Here is a 23,031-nt window from a genome sequence, read left to right as displayed (position 1 = left end):
TTATAAGTACAGAGTCGTGTCATATTTTATTCATCTTTTTGATAAATTCATACGAACATAAAGTCTTAATATTACGTAAATAAATCAAAAAGCAACCAAGGATGAGAAATTGTACTGATCAGTTTAATATATAAAAAAAATATGACAATTCTGGTCATGTAAATCATGGTCTCTGAATCTCCGAATAATGGTAGGAAATCTACAAATTAAAAAAAAACAACATACGTGTCGATCTGATCAATGAATTTTCTCCAAAAGAGAAAAGTCGCGAAATCCAGATATATATGTATGAATACCGAATAACCGAGTCTAAGCGTATGCGAATATTAAAACGTCAAATTAAGAAATGAATGTATCAGACGGCAAATCATTTAAAATGAGTATTTAAATTCCTTATTATCTGTTTATAATTTTTCACATTTTAGAGACAGCAGCCATACTTCGGCTGGGCATCTTTTCTAACCCGAACTGACATATAACATAAGTTAACTTTTTCTTATCTGACTCCTTATAAATATAGAACATAAATTCGTTAACTTTTTCAGAATGTTGCCACATCGATATAAGTATTTGATCTCCAACAAAACATTCCCCTAGAAAATCAACGCTTAAAAATGTTACTTGGTATGAGCACATATCACCACTGAAATAAACCAGTTTCTTGTCTATGCTTGCTGTTGTTACACAGTCCATACACGATTTAACGTAAAGAGAATAGTTTGCATGATAATTTGAGTCAAGATCGCTGTATCGTACAACCGTCCTGTATTCGTAAACTTCCATTGGTTGTTCTGGCAATGGCATTTTGGACAATTCAGGCGGTATCCCTTGTATATGGGAGTGCTTATTCAAAAACCATTCAGGATTGTTTACCGGCCGCCTGGTCTCATTATCGATAAACACCAGTTTTAAGAACCTTTCCACCAAAAGTAGTCCTGATTTGGCATCAAATAGTTTTGTTATGAGAGGAGCAGAAGTTTGTCCAAGCTCTCCCAATTCTATAGTTATTCGGAATTCCACGTCAGACTTGTGTGTGTAATTATGCAACGATGGATGGAGTTTCATGACTTCCTTTATAATAACACTTGAAACATGTGAAGATTTCAGGCTACTAAAATACATGAAGTTATAACGTTTCATTACTAGCTCTTCAGCTCCATCTAAGAACAATGAGGCATTCCATATATTCCATGTTCCTGAAAATATATTTTATAACCTTTTAATGTAGTGAACAATATTAAAGATTTATCTAATTCCAATGAAAAAGGTGTCCTGTCTATTGTCACGATCCAGATGCATTTTATAGAGTTATTCACATATTTATACGGTGACTTGTTTATAGATAATGATTTGTGAAATTGTCGTCATGATCAGAGAATTGCACTTGCGGTCTTTGCGCAGGACGCCTCTTTTTCACAGTTTATTTTTTTCATAGTTTTAACATACGCTTTTCTGTATATATTTTCGTTTGGCCTAAGTTTGTTCCCCCTGTGTTTAAACGCAAATGAGTTCTTTGGACACGTTGTCATTTTATTTCTGCTTGGGATTTTGGTGTGGAAGGATACCACACTCGTTTAGGGCACTTTATGTTTGATATCTAAAACCTACATATGATTCTACTGTACTTATGTATATATATAGTGCATCAATTCTGAGGTGTCAGTCTGCACCAGAGTAATACAATGCTGCGGTGTTAAGGAGTGGTCATACAGATTGAACGCAATCAAACATCAGTCAACAAACAGCATATCTACGTATTATAGTGAAACTGTCGTGCACGATACAATAACCGTCATAACGAACTAACATATAGGGAAGTAATCAGGATATACAAACTACTGAAGCTGTTGGACTATTTATTTTGACTTTAAATGTTTTTAATGATTTGATGTATTTTTTTTCTTAATTGTTTTTTTTTTTGTTTGATTTTTAAATAATTTATTTATTCAAATCGTTGATTCTTAGGTCAATATTGTAAAATAGCACTGAAAGACTTATCCGTTCGTCCGTCCGTGACATATATACCCTTGATTTATTATTTATAACGTGCACAATGTGTCTGTCTTGATTCAGGTAACTTTGAATTTTAATGTGTTTATCTTTCAGGAAATTTGAACGGATGGCAGACTTTTGATGATGTCTGTTACATTTTTACCCCAACCTTTCTGGGCTTATCGCTTTGAGTATGATATATATAGACACTTCTCTTTCTGATGATTCGTTTACAAACATATATATATTTTGTTTCGTTTGGTTGCTTTCTCATTGATATATAAGAGGAGAGAGACATTAATACTGAGCTGAGAAAAGAGCTAGAGAGAAAGAAAAAAGCAACAAACAATGCAAATTTGGTAATTTCTCGGGGGAAAATCATGGAAATAAAAGACATGTCTGGTCAGTCTAGTATGACTAATACAGCTAGTAGTGTTGAAAGTGGCGGTTCAGGTCAAACTACCAATTTATCGACGGAAGACTTTCTATAGAAAAGATCAAACAACATGTAAATACGTTAATTCCAGTTGGTTTTTGTTACAGTTCAAATGTTACAGTTATTTTTTTTGATAACTTTGATAATGCAGGAAATGACAATGTAAGTACCTGCAATGTTGATTCAACAAGTGAATTTGATGATATATGTGAAGAGGGTAGTGAAATAAGATACAGTACATCCGAAAGTACTAAAGATAGTATGCAAGATAATTCATTTTTTAATAATTGTGATAATGCAGACAATGACAACGCAAGTGATTCTGATGATATAAGCAATGATGGTAGTATGATAAGTGAAAGTTCTTCCGAAAGTACAGACGATAATAGGCAAAATAATATTGATGATTTAGATTTTAGATCGAAATATTAACCCTTTAATTGTAAACAAAGTTAAGTGTATGTACACCAATGCTGATCAATTACGTACTTAAATTGATGAACTTGAAGCACAAATACAGGTTGTGAAACCAGATTTTATTTTTATAAAAGAAGTTTTGCCAAAAACAAATATTGATATAGATTGCATTACTCCATTATTTTACATTGAAGGCTATACAGCTATCCGAGTAAAAATAAATGAAGGGGAGTTATTATTTATGCAAATAGTCATTTCTGAATATATGAATTCGCTTTATGATGATGCATCATGGTGTAATTGGGTAAAAGACAATAAGACTGTGTTGATAGGCTCAATTATCAATATACAGAAGCCTGTCAGCTCAAAACTCGTGTTTAAATATAATTGGACTATTGATTGAAGCAGCTCGATTGTATAACAATATATTAATAACGGGAGACTTTAATATACGTGATATTGATTGGAACTTTTGGACTACACCTCACTCTGATGACCATTACGAACATACTTTTATTGAAGCTTTACGTCACAATTTTCTATATCAACATCTATACTATTAAACGAGAAGACCTCATTTTGGGTCGTCCTTCCACAATAAATCAATCATCATGCCTCTGTGTCCTATAGGTAACATGCATAGTCGCATTTGTCATCCATTCTTATGATTATTCAGATTGAGTTATTTTGGGAGAAAAATGACAAAAAAAAGGAGTCCGGAAATGATTCCGTCATCAGTCTGACTTTAAGTCATAGATTAGACTTCCTGTTTGAAACATGCACAAATACAACCAATCGTATGATAGATAACAAAAAGAATAAAAATAGATAAGCCAATCAGAGCGTTCTCCATATTATGGTGTTTAGATCGCAAGAACCACAACTATTATACCTCCTTAGAGAGGACAATTATTTTTCGCATTTATCTGCATGTAAACTACAATCATACTTCTTTAATATATAGAGAATCTCTGTATTCTGTCTACTGTTTTTTTTTTAGATGTTTACTATTCAACGGGTCATACTAGTTGCATTTAGATCTCAGTGGCGGATCCAGAAATTTTCATAAGTGGGGGCCCACTGACTGACCTAAGAGGGGGCCGCTCCAGTCACGCTTCAGTGATTCCCTATATAAGCAACCAATTTTTTTCCCAAAAAGGGGGGTCCGGGCCCCCTGCCCCCCCTAAATCCGCCTCTGGATCTATATTAAAATAAGTAAAACATGTGGCATAAGTACAACCAATCGTAGAGTGTTCTCCATATCATGGTGTATAGATCGCAAAAATCACAACTATTATATCCTTTAGAGAGGACAATGATATTGCTCGCGTTAATCTACTTGTAAACTACGATTATACTACTTTAATATATAGAGATTCTCTGTATTCTGTCAGGGAATTTCTATATATAATTTATTGTTTAAGGGGAAAATAGTGATTTGGCAAAAAAGAAAGTAAGGTAGAGATAAGAGGGAGGCAGGACCTTTTTCGGGGCGTCGGGATCGGGTGTTTTTAAGCTCGGGATTTTGGGATTGATCCTTACGGGATCCGGGAATATATTTTTCGATTTCGGAATTTCTTTAAATGCTGCATCTCAGGATTTCATGGTTTCAAGCCCGGGATTGATTTCGGGATCAGGATCCCTCCGTTCGACAACCCCTCAAATTAGCCTTAGTCGATGTTAGTCATTTATACATGATTCAAATCCTACCATTGGCATGTTAATAAGGCTCTAAAAAAAGGCACTGATTGATTGTCATACATGCATAGAAGCATATTTTTAGACTAATAATGGTCTATATATAAGCAGTTACATTTATTTCATGTTTGAAACGGTGCAAATTTTTAATTTCAACAGAGACATATAATACATTATGTATTATTCTCTGATTTCAATTGACTTTTACCAAAAGAAGCATTGTAGCAAAGGAGAAGAATAATTGTGGTCATAGGCCAGAAACACGAATATAATTGAATTTAACAGAAAGGAAACAAATATCGGACTTTGGAAAAAGGTAGATACCTTTTATGTAATTTTCAATACATAATATCTTTTACAAAAAATCATCCTACAACAGTTCACAAGCTGTATATGCCCGCGATTTCGCGGGTGTGTTCTAGTATAGATAAACCTACAAGATTTAGGGAAAATCAGATGTGTAGAACTCTAGATTTAATTATTACAAAAGATGAAAGCAATATTGACAATAATAATATTGATGCTTCACTGGGACTTAGTGATCCTGCTACCATTGCATTTGACTTTCTGTACTCTTTCAATGAATACGAAACTGGTAAATTGAAATATAAATATTCCAAATGTGACTTTGAAAAATTTTCTGAAGTCTTTAGCAATTTTGATTGGGATAGTTCTTTTGAAGATTAAGACATAAGCGAGATGTGGAAAATATTTTCTAATCCTAAACCGAGTTGTCAACCTAAACCATTATGGCTAACATTTGATTGTCAACAATATAAAACGTAAACAAAAGGCCTGGTCCAGATACTAATTGCTAGAAACAGGGCAAATGAGAACGTTCGAAAAGCAAAAAGACGAACATGAGAAGTTAGTGGCATCAAAAGCTCAAACTGAGCAAAAACATTTTTGGATATATGTCAAAAGTAACTTTGAAAGTGAAATCAAAATCAGCAGTATCAAACCTCATGAAACCAAATGGAAACTTAACTACTTCCGATAAGGAAAAAGCGACTGTATTAAATGACTTTTTTACCAGTGTATTTACTGCTGAAAATACAAATAGTATACCTAATATTGAAGAGAGAAATTTTTAATCATCTTTAGACCACTTTGTGACCAATCAAGACAAAGTTGAAAAACATCTACTTTTATTAAATGGAAGCAAGTCTTTTGGTCCAGATAATATTCATCCGTTAATAATAGTAAAGAATATGGCAATTTTCAAAACCTTTGACTTTTATCTCAGTGTCCCTTTGACAGTATACTAGAAAATTGATGATCTTGATGAAGCGCTACTAAGTTTTATAAATATATTTTTACTTAAGTGTTAAATCATCCTGCCCCTCTCATTAAAAAGCGAGTTCACATTTTTATCAAAATCAGTGGATAAATGATGAAATTAAGAAGGGCATAAAAAAACGTGATTATTATTATAAGAAAAAAGACACATATAACTATAAATTTTGGAGAAACAAGGTTAAATACCTCATAGAAAATTCAAAACAATTTTTTTATACTACAGTATTAGAAGAAGAAAAAGGAAATAGCAGTAAATTATGGAAACACTTGCATAATGCAAATGGTAATTATATTTCATGTCGTGTACCAGAAAATATCTTTTTTACCATACCACAAATAACTAATGAATTTGTTCTCCGTCAATTAATCCTACCTTATATCACACCTAATATCAGTTCCATTATGCCACATTTTTAATTTAGGCATCAGAAAATCAGTATACCCATCGTTATTCAAACTGGCTAAAGTTCTACCAGTTTTTAAAAATAAAGGTTCAAAAAATGATGTTTTTAACTACAGACCTATTGCAATTTTACCATTTTTATCTAAGATCCTTGAGCGACACGTAAAAACTCATTTGATGAATTTTCTAAACAAATATAATCTATTGTGTGTCATGCAATCAGGCTTTCGTGCAAACCATTCCTGTCAAACTGCTATGACTTCTTTGTTAGATAAATGGTTAAAAGCCGTTGATAAGGGAAATTTAGTAGGGGCAGTATTTTTAGGTCTGTGTAAAGCTTTTGATCTTCTAAATCACAAACTGCTCCTTCAAAAATTAAAAAAATATAAATGTTCTTATAATTCAATTCATTGGTTTACTTCGTATTTAGCTGATAGACATCAAGTCGTATCAATTTCAAATACTTTTTCAGATGTATCTACATTAAAAGCAGGTGTACCTCAAGGGTCCGTTTTAGGTCCTATATTATTCTTAATATTTATTAATGATTTGCCTTTGTGTAATCCTAATCATAATCTTGATCTTTTTGCTAATAATAGCACTATTTCTGTAATTGGAAAAGACAAAAGGTATATAAGTCAAACACTCAAGGTTGTATTAGAAAATATTTGTCAATGGGTTGATGAAAACAAAATGTTAGTTAATGTGTCAAAAACTAAGACAATGTGTAAAGGTTCAAACAAAAACTGTCTGTGATGTGTAATGAAACATTAAATGTATCCATTAATGGCCACAAGATTAATAAAGGCAATGTGAAAAAGTTGTGGGTATTTTTGTTAACAAAACTCTTTCTTGGTATGATCAAATTAATCATATAATAAAAAAAAGTTAATTCTTCATTAGCTTTATTAAAAACAATCAAGAAATACTTGAATCACAATGCACGAATTCTATTTTATAATGCGTATATTCTTTCACATTGGATTACTGTTGTTCAGTATGGGGAAACTGTAACAAGTTTTTAGTTGACAGTTTACTAAAATTGCAAAAAAGTGCAGCTAGAATTATTTTTAATTAAACAAACACGATAGTCGTAACCCATCTATTGAACTATTTAAAAAATCTGGAATTATTCCTGTTACTAAAAGAATAGTTTACCACATATCATTATTAATGTATAAATCAAAACACCAACTGACACCAAAATATTTATCCAATCGTATTGTGCCTACAAGAAGTAAACAATCTTACAATACTCGACTTCCATCATCGGATAATTTTATTGTCCCTAAATCAAATACAAAATTGTACAAATCAAGTTTTTCTTTTAGTGGTCCAAAAGTGTGGAATTCACTGTCAAGTAAAATTAAAAATCAAAAAGTATATCTGCATTTAAAAACTCTTACAAATCATTTTATTTATAAAAGTGTTAAATTTATAAGTTAATCCACACTATATCATACCATAGGTGTTTTTGTTGTTGTTATATAATAAGAATGTTCTTATCCCGGGCATAAAAACAATGCCGTATTTGGCGAAACCTTTTCAACTTTTGATCTTCAGTGCTGTACAACTTTGTACTTTTTTCACTTTCGATCTTTTATATTTGGGCGTCACTGTTGATTTTTTGTGTGGACAAGTCGTATTGAATTTTAAACCTGATGCTTTTTGTTATCTATTAATCATGTTTTTCTTTGTCTAATATGTTCTCCTATTTATTTGTATTGTAGTCCTGTAATATTATGTTGTCTTCTCAATGTTATATTTAACTATGCCATTAAAGTGCGAGGTTTGGCATGCCACAACACCAGGTTCAACCCACCACTTTTATTCCTCTTTAAAAGTGTCCTGTACCAAGTCAGGAAGATGGTCATTCTTATATTATTGTTCGTTTATGTGTGTGTTGCATTTTAACGTTGAGTCGTTTGTGTTTTCTCTTATTTTTGAGATATTGAGATAAGACGTGGCACGGTACTTGTCTATCCCAAATTCATGTATTTTGTTTTCATGTTATATTTGTTATTCTCGTGGTGTTTTGTCTGATGCTTGGTCCGTTTCTGTGTGTGTAACGTTTCGGTGTTAAGCCGTTGTTCTCCTCTTATATTTAATGCATTTCCCTCGGTTTTAGTTTGTTACCCCGATTTTGTTTTTTGTCCATTAATTTATGAGTTTTGAACAGCGGTATACTACTGTTGCCTTTATTTATATTACTTTATATACGTCTATTGTTTACATGTGTGTATTATTAATATTACATTAATTATTTTTTATTCATATTGTTAACATTGTATGTAGAGAGCCTGATTGAAAATTGGTTTAATCCAAATGAGTTACTCTATTTAAATGAAGATATTATTATTATTATATTATAAAAGTCCATTGACACTGGGAAAATTCATAAAGAATGGAAAGATGCTAGAGTTACCCCACTTTTTAAGAATAAAGGTTATAAACAGGATGCGGGAAATTACAGACCGGTCAGTGTAACTTCAATTGTTTGCAAAACTTGGGGTAAGGTTATACGGAAGGAAATAATTGATCACTTAATAACCATTAATATGTTATCAGACTTACATATTGGTTTTCTCTCTGGTAGATCATTTATGTTACAATTGCTTTATGTCATAGAAGACTAGTAATTATTTATGGATACTAATATATCCTTGGACAAATTATATCTAGATTGTGCCAAATAAAAGATTATTAATGAAATTGTATTCATACGGTACTCGTGGATCTATATTAGAATGGATTTCTGACTTTTTAACTGAACGTCAACAACAAGTTGCGGTGAAAGGAAAAAAATCTGAATGATAAAAAAGGTAATAAGTGTAGTGCCTCAAGGCAGTTTACTATGACCTGTTCTTTATATTATATTCATAACTGATTAACCAGATGTTGTGGAGTCTATAGTAAAATATGTTGCAGACGATACCAAAATGTATGCAACTACTTCTAAATCTGATGTCTTACAGAATGATATAGACGCACTCTACAACTTGTCCAAGTTATGGGATATGAAATTTAATGTGAAAAAATGTAAACAAATCCTCTATTGAAGAAATAATCCAGAATATGTTTAAACCATGAACAATATTGATATCACTAAAGATGAACAAGAAAAGGATCTTGGAATTATTTTTCAAAATGATCTTAAAATTTCACAACATATATCAAGTAAAATAAATAAAGCCAATAGTATACTTGGGCTGATTAACCGAACTTTTAACTTTAAAGATCAATATACATTTTAAGACTATACGTTGCGTTTGTACGACCGACGTGGAATATAGAAACACAATATGGTATCCGCATTTAAAGAAAGATATTAATGCTGTAGAAACAATGCAGATGAAAGCAATTAAATTAATTCCTGGTTAACGACATTTAAGCTATGAAGACAGATTAAAAGTACTTAAACTACCTCCTCTTACTCACAGAAGGTGAAGAGGTGATATGGTATAAGCTTTTAAAATATTAAAAGGAATCGAAGATATATCTAATGAAAGATTTTTTTACTGTCATCAGTACAAATACCCGTGGGCATAATTGGAAATTAGCAAAACCTAGATGTAACACTTCTTTTCGACTAAGACATTTGTCACAACGTATTTTTAATGATTGGAATAACCTACCAGTTGAAGTTATTTCATCAAAAACTGGAAGCTTTTAAAATTAGTATAGACCGTCATTGTATCAGTTAAGTAATTGATGAGGATTAAAATAGTTTTCTATATAACTTTTTAATTGTGTGAAATTTGCACCAAATCATGCAGGATTGATGATTGTATCAGTTTTTGAAAGTGTACCAAAATATGGTGGGCTAAAAAGGATAGGATTCTTCCATATGAGCCCCACAACGATCTTACAGGTATCTTACATGTATATACCCCCATCTCTGCATCGAATTTATTCATGTGTATGAATGGTCTTGCATGGATGTCAATGATACAACTTTCTGCCAGTATAGTTTACCTATGTTCATTGATTAAATGGAATGATCTTTTTTAATCCAAAAATACTAAAAAAATAGTTTTCTATCGCGACACTATCAAAGTAAGAATATATCTAAGCGTTAACATGATTTGAACTCTCAACGCGCTAAAAACTTAATCATGGAACATAATTTAAACAACTACATTACTAATTCGGAGATAACTATATTATATTTTAACCCTCTTGCTGCCGGAGGGACACATATGTCCAAACCGGCAGTGCCGGAGGGACACATATGTCCATGGTTAAATTTATGCAAGCTTCTCATCAATGCTGTATCTCTTTCAACTAAAAGACCGAAGATTATACAGTGTTATGTTTTCTTCAATGGATCCGAAATGTAATGGTCATTATTTCGTGACGTCATATATCGAATGACGTCGTTGTTTGGCATGTTACGTCACAGACGTCGAGCTGTCGTATTTTCCGGCATATGAAATGCAACCTTGAAAAACGGTCGGCAGCAAGAGGGTAGATTTTACTGTCGCAAATTGAGTTTATCTAGCGACGCGAAGCGCAAATAGGTAAACGGATATTTTAAAATACGATACAGTTATCTCCATTCTAATGCCAAATTTTAAAATAAAGGTCATTTAATAAATATTTTGGTTTAAAAATGGCATAAATGAAAAAGTCCCCGAAACTGTTGCATCGTATTTAGCATCTAAACAATGTGACGTCATATGTATACTATGGATGTCAAACATGAAAACTACATGTATTTTTAACTTTCGTACGCTTCAGAATGATTGAATATAGACAAAAAGAAGATTTTTAGGCTCAAAAAGTGACTCCCTTGTTATTTTTTGATACATCTCATACTAAAAAACTCGGAATTCAAAATGGTATCTGTCTTTGGTAGAAGGTGGTATCTAATCCTCAAAATATTTTTAACGTTCAAATAAAATTATCGTTACAAACAAATTGCATTATAATGTGAGATTTACCTCTCCTGTCATCAAAGTTGTAGTCCGTGCCACGAGTTGTAAGTTCAGCATAGGCTGTATCCGCATAATTTACAATGTAGCATGACATTTCTACAATAAAAGTATATGAAAATGTAATATGATTTATCCATTTATATGTACAAAATGGTAATGGTAACAAAAAATTGACAAGTGAACCCCGAAAAGGAAGGAAAGGTCAGGCGATCACCTTCAAATTAACTGAATATTTTGAAAACATATTCAAGGAGGGGAATCTACGTCATCATACAGGGTATCGTCGATTGAAATTGGACCACCATCTTGTCGCTTCAAGGTAAGAATTTTACTTATTATGCAAGTTATATGAGGGTTATGATTATACAAAATAGTCCACCAAAGACTATATAAGATAGGAAAATAAATGAGCCATTGCTCAATATTATTGGTTATCTCAATTTTGCAAACACTTCGATACCAGTTTTAGGAATTAGGTCAAACATGCAGGATATTGGCAAACGTTTTCATAACAACATCTAGATTATCAAGAACCACCTATTTTGTCAGCACTTCGGTGTTGACATGAATATCAATTATGTGGTCATTTTTATAAATTTTCGGTTTACAAAACTTTGAATTTTTCGAAAAACTAAGGATTTTCTTACCCCAGGAGTAGATAACCTTAGCCGTATTTGGCACAACTTTTTGGAATTTTGGATCCTCAATGCTCTTCAACTTTGTATTTATTTGGCTTTTTAACTATTTTGATCTGAGCGTCACTGGTGAGTCTTGTGTAGACGAAACGCGCGTCTGGCGTATAAAATTGTAATCCTGGTACTTTTGATAACTATTATCAACAATTGAACATGTCCAAATTCTTTATTGTACTCGGGAAAATACTTGTTACTCACAAATATCCGTCATTATGGCCGAAAAACGTCTTATTTTTAAAAAATGGAAAAAGGATGTCGGCAACACATCGAATATCGAAGGATGTCGGGGACACATCATATACTATTTTTAACACATAGGTTATTCAACATGTGACTAGATCTAATTTCTTATTTTTTTTCAGATAAAACTGATTGTCATGACAAGACGTAATCAAAATTAAACTTGTGCATGCAGAAACGATCGCGAATACAACCTGATGTTAACCAGGCGACCAGATCGCCCACTAAACCGCCATCCGTAAAAAAATCAAAACCATGCTAATCCTCATTTGTCATCAAAATAAAAACGCCTGCCAAAAATATTAAGTGTCACCCATTTTCAATTACTGAAGAAATTTCAACAAAACCCCCAGTAGACTTGAGCAAAGGTCGCGATAAAGGACCGACAGGGCCATGCATACGATTGTTCAATCTCACATTTTTGTTATTAGCTCACCTGGCCCGCAGGGCCAAGTGAGCTTTTCTCATCACTTGGCGTCCGGCGTCTGTCGTCGTCCGTCGTCGTCGTCCGTCGTCGTCCTGTGTCCGGCGTTAACTTTTACAAAAATCTTCTCCTCTGAAACTACTGGGCCAAATTTAACCAAACTTGGCCACAATCATCATTGAGGTATCTAGTTTGAAAATTGTGTCCGGTGACCCTGCCAACCAACCAAGATGACCGCCATGGCTAAAAATAGAACATAGGGGTAAAATGCAGTTTTTGGCTTATAACTCAAAAACCAAAGCATTTAGAGCGAATCTGACAAGGGTAAAATTGTTTATCAGGTTAAGATCTATCTGCTTTAAAATTTTCAGATGAATCTGACATTCCGTTGTTAGGTTGCTGCCCCTGAATCGGTAATTTTAAGGAAATTTTGCTGTTTTTGGTTATTATCTTGAATATTATTATAGATAGAGAAAAACTGTAAACAGCAATAATGTTCAGCAAAGTAAGATCTACAAATAAGTCAACATGACCAAAATGGTCAATTGACCACTGTAGGAGTTATTGCCCTTTATAGTCAATTTTTAACCATTTTTCGTAAATCTTAGTTATCTTTTAGAAAAATCTTCTCCTCTGAAACTACTGGGCCAAATTAATTGAAACTTGGCCACAATCATCTTTGGGGTATCTAGTATAAAAATTGTGTCCGGTAACTCGGCCAACCAACCAAATTGGCAGCCATGGCTAAAAGTAGAACATGGGGTAAAATGCAGTTTTTGGCTTATAACCCAAAAAACAAAGCATTAAGAGCAAATCTGACAGAGGTAAAATTGTTGATCAGGTCAAGATCTATCTGCCCTAGAATTTTCAGATGAATTGGATCATTGGTTGTTAGGTTGCTGTCCCTTAATTGGTAATTTTGAGGAAATTTTGCTGTTTTTTTGTTATTATCTTGAATATTATTATAGATAGAGATAAACTGTAAACAGCAATAATGTACAGTAAAGTAAGAACTAAAAATAAGTCAACATGACCAAAATAGTCAAATGACCCCCTGAGGAGTTATTGCCCTTCATAGTCATTTTTTAACAATTTTCACAAAATTTGTAGATTTCCACTAACATTTTCCACAGAAACTACTGTTATAGATAGAGATAATTGTAAGCAGCAAAAATGTTTATTAAAGTAAGATCTTCAAAAACATCACCATCACCAAAACACAATTTTGTCATGAATTCATTTGTGTACAATGTTTAATATTAACATAGACCAAGGTGAGCGACACAGGTTCTTTAGAGCCTCTAGTTAAAATGTCCTGTGCCATTCTTTTATGTAGTATTTCTGTTTTGTCCTAGTTTTCCTCTTATATTTGATGCGTTTCCCTCAGTTTTAGTTTGTAACCCGGATTTGTTTTTATTTCTCCATTTATGAATTTCGAACAGCGGGCGGTATAGTACTGTTGCCTTTATTAAACACCCGGTAGATGTAGGGCCATATAAAATGTCATATATATATATATATATAACGGGACGACTGCAGTGCATGCGATTTGGTGTCACGATATCACAGTAGCATGGGTTCGAATCCCGGCGAAGGAAGAACCAAAAATTTGCGAAAGCAAATTTACAGATCTAACATTGTTGGGTTGATGTTTAGACGAGTTGTATATACATTATGTACACAGCCATGTATCACCATCATTGATGGCGATCCGATAGATACATCAGTTGTAGAGTTGTCACTGACTCAGACGTACTTATAAATATAATTATTTTCTGTGACTGTATCTTACATTAATTTGTAGGATCCTTTACCATAGATAATTTAGCTTATCTGTATTAATAACTTCTTCATGCCTTATATATCATGTACTGCAGTACGCCGCTAGATTAAAACTGACGTGCAAAAGTAACTCACGGCCAGCGAAAGCTGTATTTTTTAAAAGCCCATGTGGTCGTGTGGTCTAGCGGGACGGCTGCAGTGCATGCGGTTTGGTGTCACGATATCACAGTAGCATGGGTTCGAATCCCGGCGAAGGAAGAACCCAAAATTTGCGAAAGCAAATTTACAGATCTAACATTGTTGGGTTGATGTTTAGATGAGTTGTATATATATAAACATCAATCCAACAATGTTAGATCTGTAAATTTGCTTTCGCATATATATATATGTCATCTGTCATATATATATATATATAGATAATTTAGCTGATCTGTAACAATAACATCTTCATGCCTTATATATCACGTACTGTAGTACGCCGCTAGATTAAAACTGACGTGGAAAGGTAACACATGCCCACCGAGCGCTCTTTTTTTGAGAGCCCAGGTGGTCGTGTGGTCTAGCGGGACGGCTGCAGTGCAGGCGATTTGGTGTCACGATATCACAGTAGCATGGGTTCGAATCCCGGCGAGGGAAGAACCAAAAATTTGCGAAAGCAAATTTACAGATCTAACATTGTTGGGTTGATGTTTAGACGAGTTGTATATAACCCATGCCTTATATATCATGTACTTAGCTGATCTGTAACAATAACATCTTCATGCCTTATATATCATGTACTGTAGTACGCCGCTAGATTAAAACTGACGTGGAAAGGTAACAGCTAGATTAAAACTGACGTGGAAAGGTAACACATGCCCACCGAGCGCTCTTTTTTTGAGAGCCCAGGTGGTCGTGTGGTCTAGCGGGACGGCTGCAGTGCAGGCGATTTGGTGTCACGATATCACAGTAGCATGGGTTCGAATCCCGGCGAGGGAAGAACCAAAAATTTGCGAAAGCAAATTTACAGATCTAACATTGTTGGGTTGATGTTTAGACGAGTTGTATATATATATATATATATATAGTATCAAAAAGACTTGGTCCAATAAATGACCCCTGTGGAACCCCTGGCTTAACTGAATAGAAATCAGATTTGCACCTTCTAAAACTATTTTATTTCTCGAATATTTACAAAAATTGAATCCTGATATTGAGTGCCTGTAATGGAAGCAAGCAAAGAACACTAATCCTGTATTTTCTTTTTATCGTATCTTCATAATGGTTGATAAAATCAAGGGACAATTACATTAATAACTTATTAGTGTGTCTTCGATATTCGATGTGTTGCCGACATCCTTTTTTCATTGTTTAAAAATTTGACGTTTTTCGACAATAATGACGGATATTTGTGAGTAACAAGTAGTTTCCCGAGTACAATAAAGAATTCGGACATGTTCATTTGCTGATAAAATAGGCAGTTCTTGATAATCAAGATGTTGCTATGAAAATTTTTGCCGATATCCTGCATGTTTGACCTAATTCCTTAAACTTGCATCGAAGTGTTTGCAAGATTGAGATAACCAATAATATTGAGCGATGGCTCATTTATTTTCCTATTTTATATAGTCTTTGGTGGACTATTTTGTATAATCGTATACCCTTGTATAACTGGCATAATAAGTACAATTCTTACCTTGAAGCGACTAGATGGTGGTATAATTTCAATCGCCGAGACCCTGCGTGATGACGTAGATTCCCCCCTTGATATTGTAAACAAAAGCTCGTATAAACTGAACCAAAGAGCTTGATTGCTGTAAGAAGGTAATATGATAGCCATTGTTTTCCACTGATACACGTATTAATCCCCCCTAAAAATTAAACTGCACATCAGTTTGCTATTTGATTCAATCAAATTACTGAATTCGGAGGAAAATTCCCTGTTAACAAGCCAAAACACATCAAACGAATGGATAACAACAGTCATATTCCTGACTTAATACAGACACATTTTTTCATGTAGAAAATTGTGTATTGAACCTGGTTTTATAGCTAGATAAACCTCTCATTTGTATGAAAGTTGCGTCGAATTCAATTTTATTGAACGATGCGTTAACTAAACAAACAGACATAACAGGAAAAAATGTCAAAAATAGGGGTACAGCAGTCAACATTGTGTTATAATCTTAAACACTATAAAAACAAACAAATGTTTAAAAAAGGAGCAAACTGTTGCAGGCCGTATGGTGACCTATATATACTTGCTTGATTATATCTACTAATTTGAATTCTGGTGGATTAGTTATATCATTGGCAGTTATACCACACTATATTGGTGCTAAATGATATGCATGATAAAGGCAATATCACATCTCAGTTCAACATTTGTTCATGACCAGAATCAACAGGGGTCAATGTTTGGAGTGTGTATATTTCCTGTGATTTTCAGTATCGGTCACAAAATTGTCCTCCATTGAATTTAGCAAAAACAATTATGACAATAACCGGCATATGATTTGACAATTACCAATCATATATTGCTAAAATCAAACATTTAACATATGTACAAAACATAAAATCGATCTGAAATAAAGTATTCATAGTTGAACAGCTGATCACTATTTTACTTACCTGCATTTATTGTGTATCAAATAGATTTCCTGTTCTAAATAATGACCTACATCAAATGCTGTATCATGTACTATGATTAATGATAAACATATATTACTTAACTTGATAAACAGTAATGATTTTTATCTATTCATTTGATGATAACGCATAAACAAAGAAAAAGATTCAAGCTTTATACTGCAAATAGTTTGTTTTTTTCCTAAATATATCGTAAGGAACTCGTAACATAGCTATATTTTGTATAATGTCACTTTCTTCATGGAACACTTTCTCCACAACCAGGGGTTCATTAAGGGTTGAAAATAAGTTTGACAATTGTGTGACGATTTAAAAAGCTATCAATGTATTAGTTTAAGTTTTAGTTTAAATACAGTATGAGGTCAATGTCATAAAAATATAAACTTTTTTGTACTCGGCGCAAAGCTGACCTGTGGAAGTCCTCGTTTCTCAGCCTCATACAAAAAAGGTTATATTTATCTTTCATTGACCTAAAATTGTATATTTATGCCTGCTGCTTATGCAACCGTTACATCGGAGAAACGAACAATAGAAAAGAGTTTTGAGTAATGGGAGAGTATATTTGTTTTTTTTAGCTCACATGGTTAAAGGACCATTGTGGAAATTTGTCATCATTTGGCGTCCTTCGTCGGTTTTCCGTTATTTTTTTCAAAGATCATCTCCTCTGGAACCACAAATCAATAAAACTTGTAACAATTCGGCATTTTTGGGCTTGCTGACACCGCCAACATGGCAAAAAAAAAACAGAACATATTGATAAAATGCAAGTTTCAGTTGTCGATTATAAAATATATATTAAGATAACTGTGCATGACAGGGCTCGGATAGGGGTATACATGTTAAGAATGATGATATCTTCCTTCTGTCTATTATTATAAATACTGTCAGACGACTACGCATTTATGCTACATATTTTTATTTGGCCTATTTTCATAAAATTATATCAGATCGACATAATCTTTATGAAGCAAAATAGAACATTAAGACAAGATCTGTTTATGAGTTGTAATTACCAAAATCGTCACGGTCGGAATAATTGCCCTTTAAACCGAGTTTAAGAGGTGTGATGAGATGATTGAAGCTATTAATTTTCTCCTTGATAATATTTATATAAAAAAGAAGATGTGGTATGATTGCCAATGAGACAGCTATCCACAAAAGACCAAAATGACACAAACATTAACAATTAAAGGTCACCGTACGGCCTTCAACAATGAGCAAAGCCCATACCGCAGATAGTCAGCTTTAAAAGGCCCTGATAAGACAATGTAAAACAATTATGTAAATTTCGGAACAAAGTTTATCGACAGGTTGTAGGTATCCCCATGGGCACTTATTGTGTCCCTTTACAAGCAGACTTGTTTTTGTACTGTTAGGAATCATAGTTTATGACTAAACTGAGTAGAGACCCGTCGAAAATTCCATTTAATTGATAAATTCAACAACACTTTCCGTTATCTTGTTGATTTTATCGTCAAATAATCAAGAATTTTCTCAATATACTCCTGAAATTTACCCCAAGGAACTTACTTTAAAATAAATCCAATTTAATTGGTAATAACTGTTCTTTCCTGGATTTAGATATTTCGGTTATGTTTTTCTCTGGCTGTTTATGACGTCTTTACACTAAATCCATTGGATGTTGAATGTGTACGGATTGACAGTTTAGTCTTAGATGCATGATTTTTTTATAATAAGTTGTTAGTTGCTTCGAACTAGCTGTCACATAACTGCGAGTACTCTCAGATCTGTTCCTAGTGTCTTTTTGTTGTCGGGATGTAGAAGTATCCGGCCACGTCCACTTGTATTTTTGTCCATCTGATGAGTTAAGCCTTTTTCAACTAATTTTCATAGTTCGTTCTTATGTTGTACTGTCATACCACTGTCCCAGGTTAGGGAAGGGTTGGTATCCCGCTAACATGTTAAACCCCGCCACACTATAAATGTATGTGCCTGTCCCAAGTCAGGAGCCTGTAATTTAGTGGTTGTCGTTCGTTTATGTGCTTCATATTTTTTTTCGTTAATTTTTTTATATAAATAAGGCCGTTAGGTTTCTCGTTTGAATTGTTTTACATTGTCATATCGGGGCTTTTTATAGCTGACCATGCGGTATGGGCTTTACTCATTGTTGAACTATATGGTGACCTGTAGTTGTCTCTTTAGCAATAATACCACATCTTTTCTTTTTTTTTTTTTTTTATAAATTACCGTTTTGTGGTTGTTTGTTTTATATGTAATTGAAAAAAACTATAATAGATAAATAGAAACTTCAAAAAGCTAAAATTATCATTCTACAAACCATCGGCAGTTGGACCTTACATCCTTTTTCCATTGAACGACAAAAACATATGACGTATATAATTTTCTGACGTCAGACACGCGAATTAAAGAATGATGTGTTTGTCGATAGATGTTTTTGTGTTCTGTTAAATTGTTCCTTTTAAAATTGTTACACGATGATGACTGCTGTACCCATATTTTGACTATATTTTTTATTATGTCTGTTTAGTTCACGCATCATTGAAAATATAACGGAATTTGAAGAGACAGTCAATAAAGTGAGAGGTTCAGCGCTATATTCCCAGGTTGAATCCACCATTTTCTACATTTAAAAAATGCCTGTACCAAGTCAGGAATATAACAGTTTTTGTCCATTCGTTTTTGATGTGTTTTGTCATTTGATTTTGCCATGTGATTATGGACTTTCCGATTAAGTTTTCCTTTGAGTTCAGAATTTTTGTGATTTTACTTTTTTCTGTAACAGACTTTCGTCAATGAAAAATGTAGATTTTGCAAAGTGTGTCGACCGTGATAAAGGCGAAATTTTTTAACTGCCACTAAATGAAAGGAAATGTTGGTGAAGGTAATATTCTTTGCTTCAGCCGATTTTTGTTAACAGTATTCTTATGTTTCGATTGTTACTGCTAATTTAACCATCAGCATTGATATAGTATTTGCCTTACAAAGCATGATTGATTTATACATAAAAAAAATAATTTAAAACTCTTGGTAACTAGCGACTAATGATGTCTATCTTCTAGCAAATGAACAAATCGTATATGTAATTTCTCAAAGAATGGCCTGTATGTATTTTCCATATAAAAAAAAGAAGATTTGGTATACTTTTCAGATATTATACGTTAACAGTCATAATAACGTTTGATATCATGATCAATACATATAAGGATTCCGGACGTGAATTTTTAACTTGCAACAAATTTCGTCCTTTTGGTTATTGTGAATGTGTAACTTTACAGTCACGCCTGTTTGAAAAATGTGCGTTATAAGATGTCTCGCGTAAAACCTCTTGATATCTTGTCATCCACCTCTCTCTCTCGGTGTAAAAGAGGAACGAAGAATAGCAGAGGGACATTTTAACAGGTCGGAAATAAATTGACAAAGCCATGGCTAAAAAAAACCAGAAAACTAAGAGACACGACATAGAAACATAGAAGACATACCAACACGAACCCCACCACAAAATGGGGAAGATCTCAGGTGCTCCTGATATATACTATGCTATAACCAGTGGTCGATGATAATCGTAAATTATGGTTAAACAAATCCTGGATGATCCTTTTGAAAAAGTCATTCCATTTAGACTGGTAAATCAGGAGTACCAATCTGTACATGCATTTAAAAAGAAATTACTTAATAGGAGAGTCATATACAGTTACAAATATTACACCATATGATGACGTCTTAAAGAGTACAAACCCCTTGGACGATATTACCAACAATATCTGCAAGTTGGACAATTTGAAGATGAATATGAAACTTACTGGTGAACCAGTAGGTATTCCTGATGACTGGGATAGTATCGTTCGGAACTGTTAAGCAGATAATTCATTGGTGATGATTGATAAATGCAGAAAAAAGGCTCAAATGCCTCCATTACTAGATCATCTGAAGAAATGTATTTAAACAAAGTAGCAAATAAAGAGACCAAACGAAAGATTGCAGAATGCTCTCGAAGAACAGCAAGGCATTGGCTGGTTCTAAACCCGGTGTTGGAAGATGTTCTATTGTAAAGTATAGAATATACATAGCTGGTGAAGCATCAATAAGGCAGCCACTTGGAAGGACACCAATATGGTTTGAGAATGAAGAATTGAAACTTACAGGATCAACTAAAGACGGGAGTTATCAAACCATCAAAATCAGCATGGGCTTCACATGCAGTACTTATTCGAAAGAAAGACAACTCTGCGCTGGTGTGTGGATTTTTGCAAAGTCAACGATTTAACATTAATAGATGCCTACCCTTTTTTTCGCATAGATATGTGTCTTGATTGTCTAACGTCAGCATCCAAATTTTCTTGTCTCGATCTTCATAGTGGTTATTGGCAATTACTGGTAGAAGAATCTGACCAACCTGGGTATATTATACTAACAAATTTTAACAGTTTTCTAACGGCTGACTTGTTTGACGAAATATATTGATTACATGTACCGAATGCTAAATCACTACCTGACACGATAAACTGTCAATCAAAACCCCAAAAAATATAATCGCGCTATCGGGGCATTTAAATCTCAACAAATCGATCAGTTTCCAGTCCCGTTAGCATAATACTCCCAGGACCAACCAAAGACTTCATTTATTACCAAGTATGGCCTATATGAATATACAAATATATCTTTTGAACTGCAACACCCTTTCTATTGATGCATGGAATTGATTTTTAGCGGACTTGAATGGGACACACTCCTGATATATCTCGATGATATTATATTTCTGATGAAGACGACTGGGTACATATAGAATGTGATGGGATGAAGCTGTTTTGCAAGTGCTCTACTGCCGATCTCCTATACATTTTATTTTATAATATAGAAGCTTTATATGTGTCTTTCTATTTACTCATTTATGACTTATGCATTATTTTCACGAGCAGTTAGTTATAAGTTTGTGATGACTTTGTCTTGACCAATCCTATTAAGCTCTAACTGACAAACAACGTAAGTCAACAATTTTCTATTTTGAGCATTAGAAATATAAAATCTTAGTCTAGAAATGTCATCTTTATCTTGTCACTTTGTAATCACTATTTCATCCTATGGGAAGCTTTCTCCTATGAAATCCACGCTTAAGAATACCACATGATACCAGCAGATATCTCTAGAGAAGTAAATCAGGAACTTGTTCAAACTGGCAGCAGTAGCACAATCAACACAGCTCCTGATATAAAACGATTGGCTCGTATGAAAGTTGATGTCCATGTCGCTGTAACGAATGACAGTACTGTACTTAAAAACATCTGTTGGTAGGTCTGGTAGAGTATTTTTTTAAACCTCAGAGGGAAAAGTTTCCATGTTTGAATACTTTTCAATATACCAAGGAGGATGTTGCACGGGTCGGCGAGTTTTGTTATCAATCCTCACGAATTTGACAACTCTCTCTACCAACAGTTGTCCGCTTTCTTTATCCAACATTTTTGACACTGATGTTACCGATGAATTCCCAGGTTTACAAAATATTTTCGTCATTTTAAATGATGTATCAGACATATAATCGTAATTGTAAAATGATGGATCAACTGTAAGGACTTGTTTGAGATGGACGAAAGTCGACACATCTTTTGGTTGTCACTTTTGACGGTCATAAGTAGAGTCATTTGTTTCGACCGAATATTCCAAACCGTCCATGAACACAGATATGTTCCACAGGTTTAATTTTCCTACAGAAATAAATTGAAAAAATGTTATTCTAACCAATACTTCTTGTGTAATAAATATAATAATAACATGATACATTTTCAATTAGAATTTAGTTGTTATATTTTGTATCTTCTGATACAAACATATTCAAAACAGACAATTTAATCCGTTTAAGTATAAGTTCTGTCGGTATCTGGACTGTGCATATTTTTTCATGTGTTTTTCTCTTACATGATGGTGTGGATGGCGTTTTACAAAGGAAGAGAATAATTATAAAAATATAAAGAAAAGAGAAAATGGACCCAAAATAAAGGATAGAGGTAATATTTTTCACTTTCTGTTAATTACGTTTTTTTTTACACCAAGTCCGTTGGATGATGGATGTGTACTGATTGAACATTTAGTCTTAGATACAGGAT

The 23,031-nt window shown here is 33.5% G+C and overlaps 1 protein-coding gene across 2 annotated transcripts; it reads right to left on the bottom strand.

The window, feature by feature from the left end:
• Positions 1-101: 101 nt before the first annotated feature.
• Positions 102-17,056, bottom strand: LOC134707403 (uncharacterized). 2 transcript variants are annotated; one of them, XM_063567116.1, is made up of 3 exons: positions 16,934-17,056; positions 11,189-11,278; positions 102-1,196 (listed from the first exon to the last, which is right to left on the bottom strand). In XM_063567116.1, exons 2-3 carry the CDS (start codon positions 11,274-11,276, stop codon positions 415-417), a joined length of 870 nt encoding a protein of 289 aa, XP_063423186.1. In that variant the 5' UTR covers positions 11,277-11,278; positions 16,934-17,056; the 3' UTR covers positions 102-414. The 2 variants fall into 2 exon arrangements, with proteins under 2 accessions (XP_063423186.1, XP_063423187.1); XM_063567117.1 differs by lacking the exon at positions 16,934-17,056 and adding an exon at positions 15,999-16,036.
• Positions 17,057-23,031: the final 5,975 nt, after the last annotated feature.

This window comes from Mytilus trossulus, chromosome 2, assembly GCF_036588685.1.
Source record: "Mytilus trossulus isolate FHL-02 chromosome 2, PNRI_Mtr1.1.1.hap1, whole genome shotgun sequence".
Taxonomy (NCBI): Eukaryota; Metazoa; Mollusca; class Bivalvia; order Mytilida; family Mytilidae; genus Mytilus; species Mytilus trossulus.
This window is presented reverse-complemented; position numbering and strand designations above follow the sequence as displayed.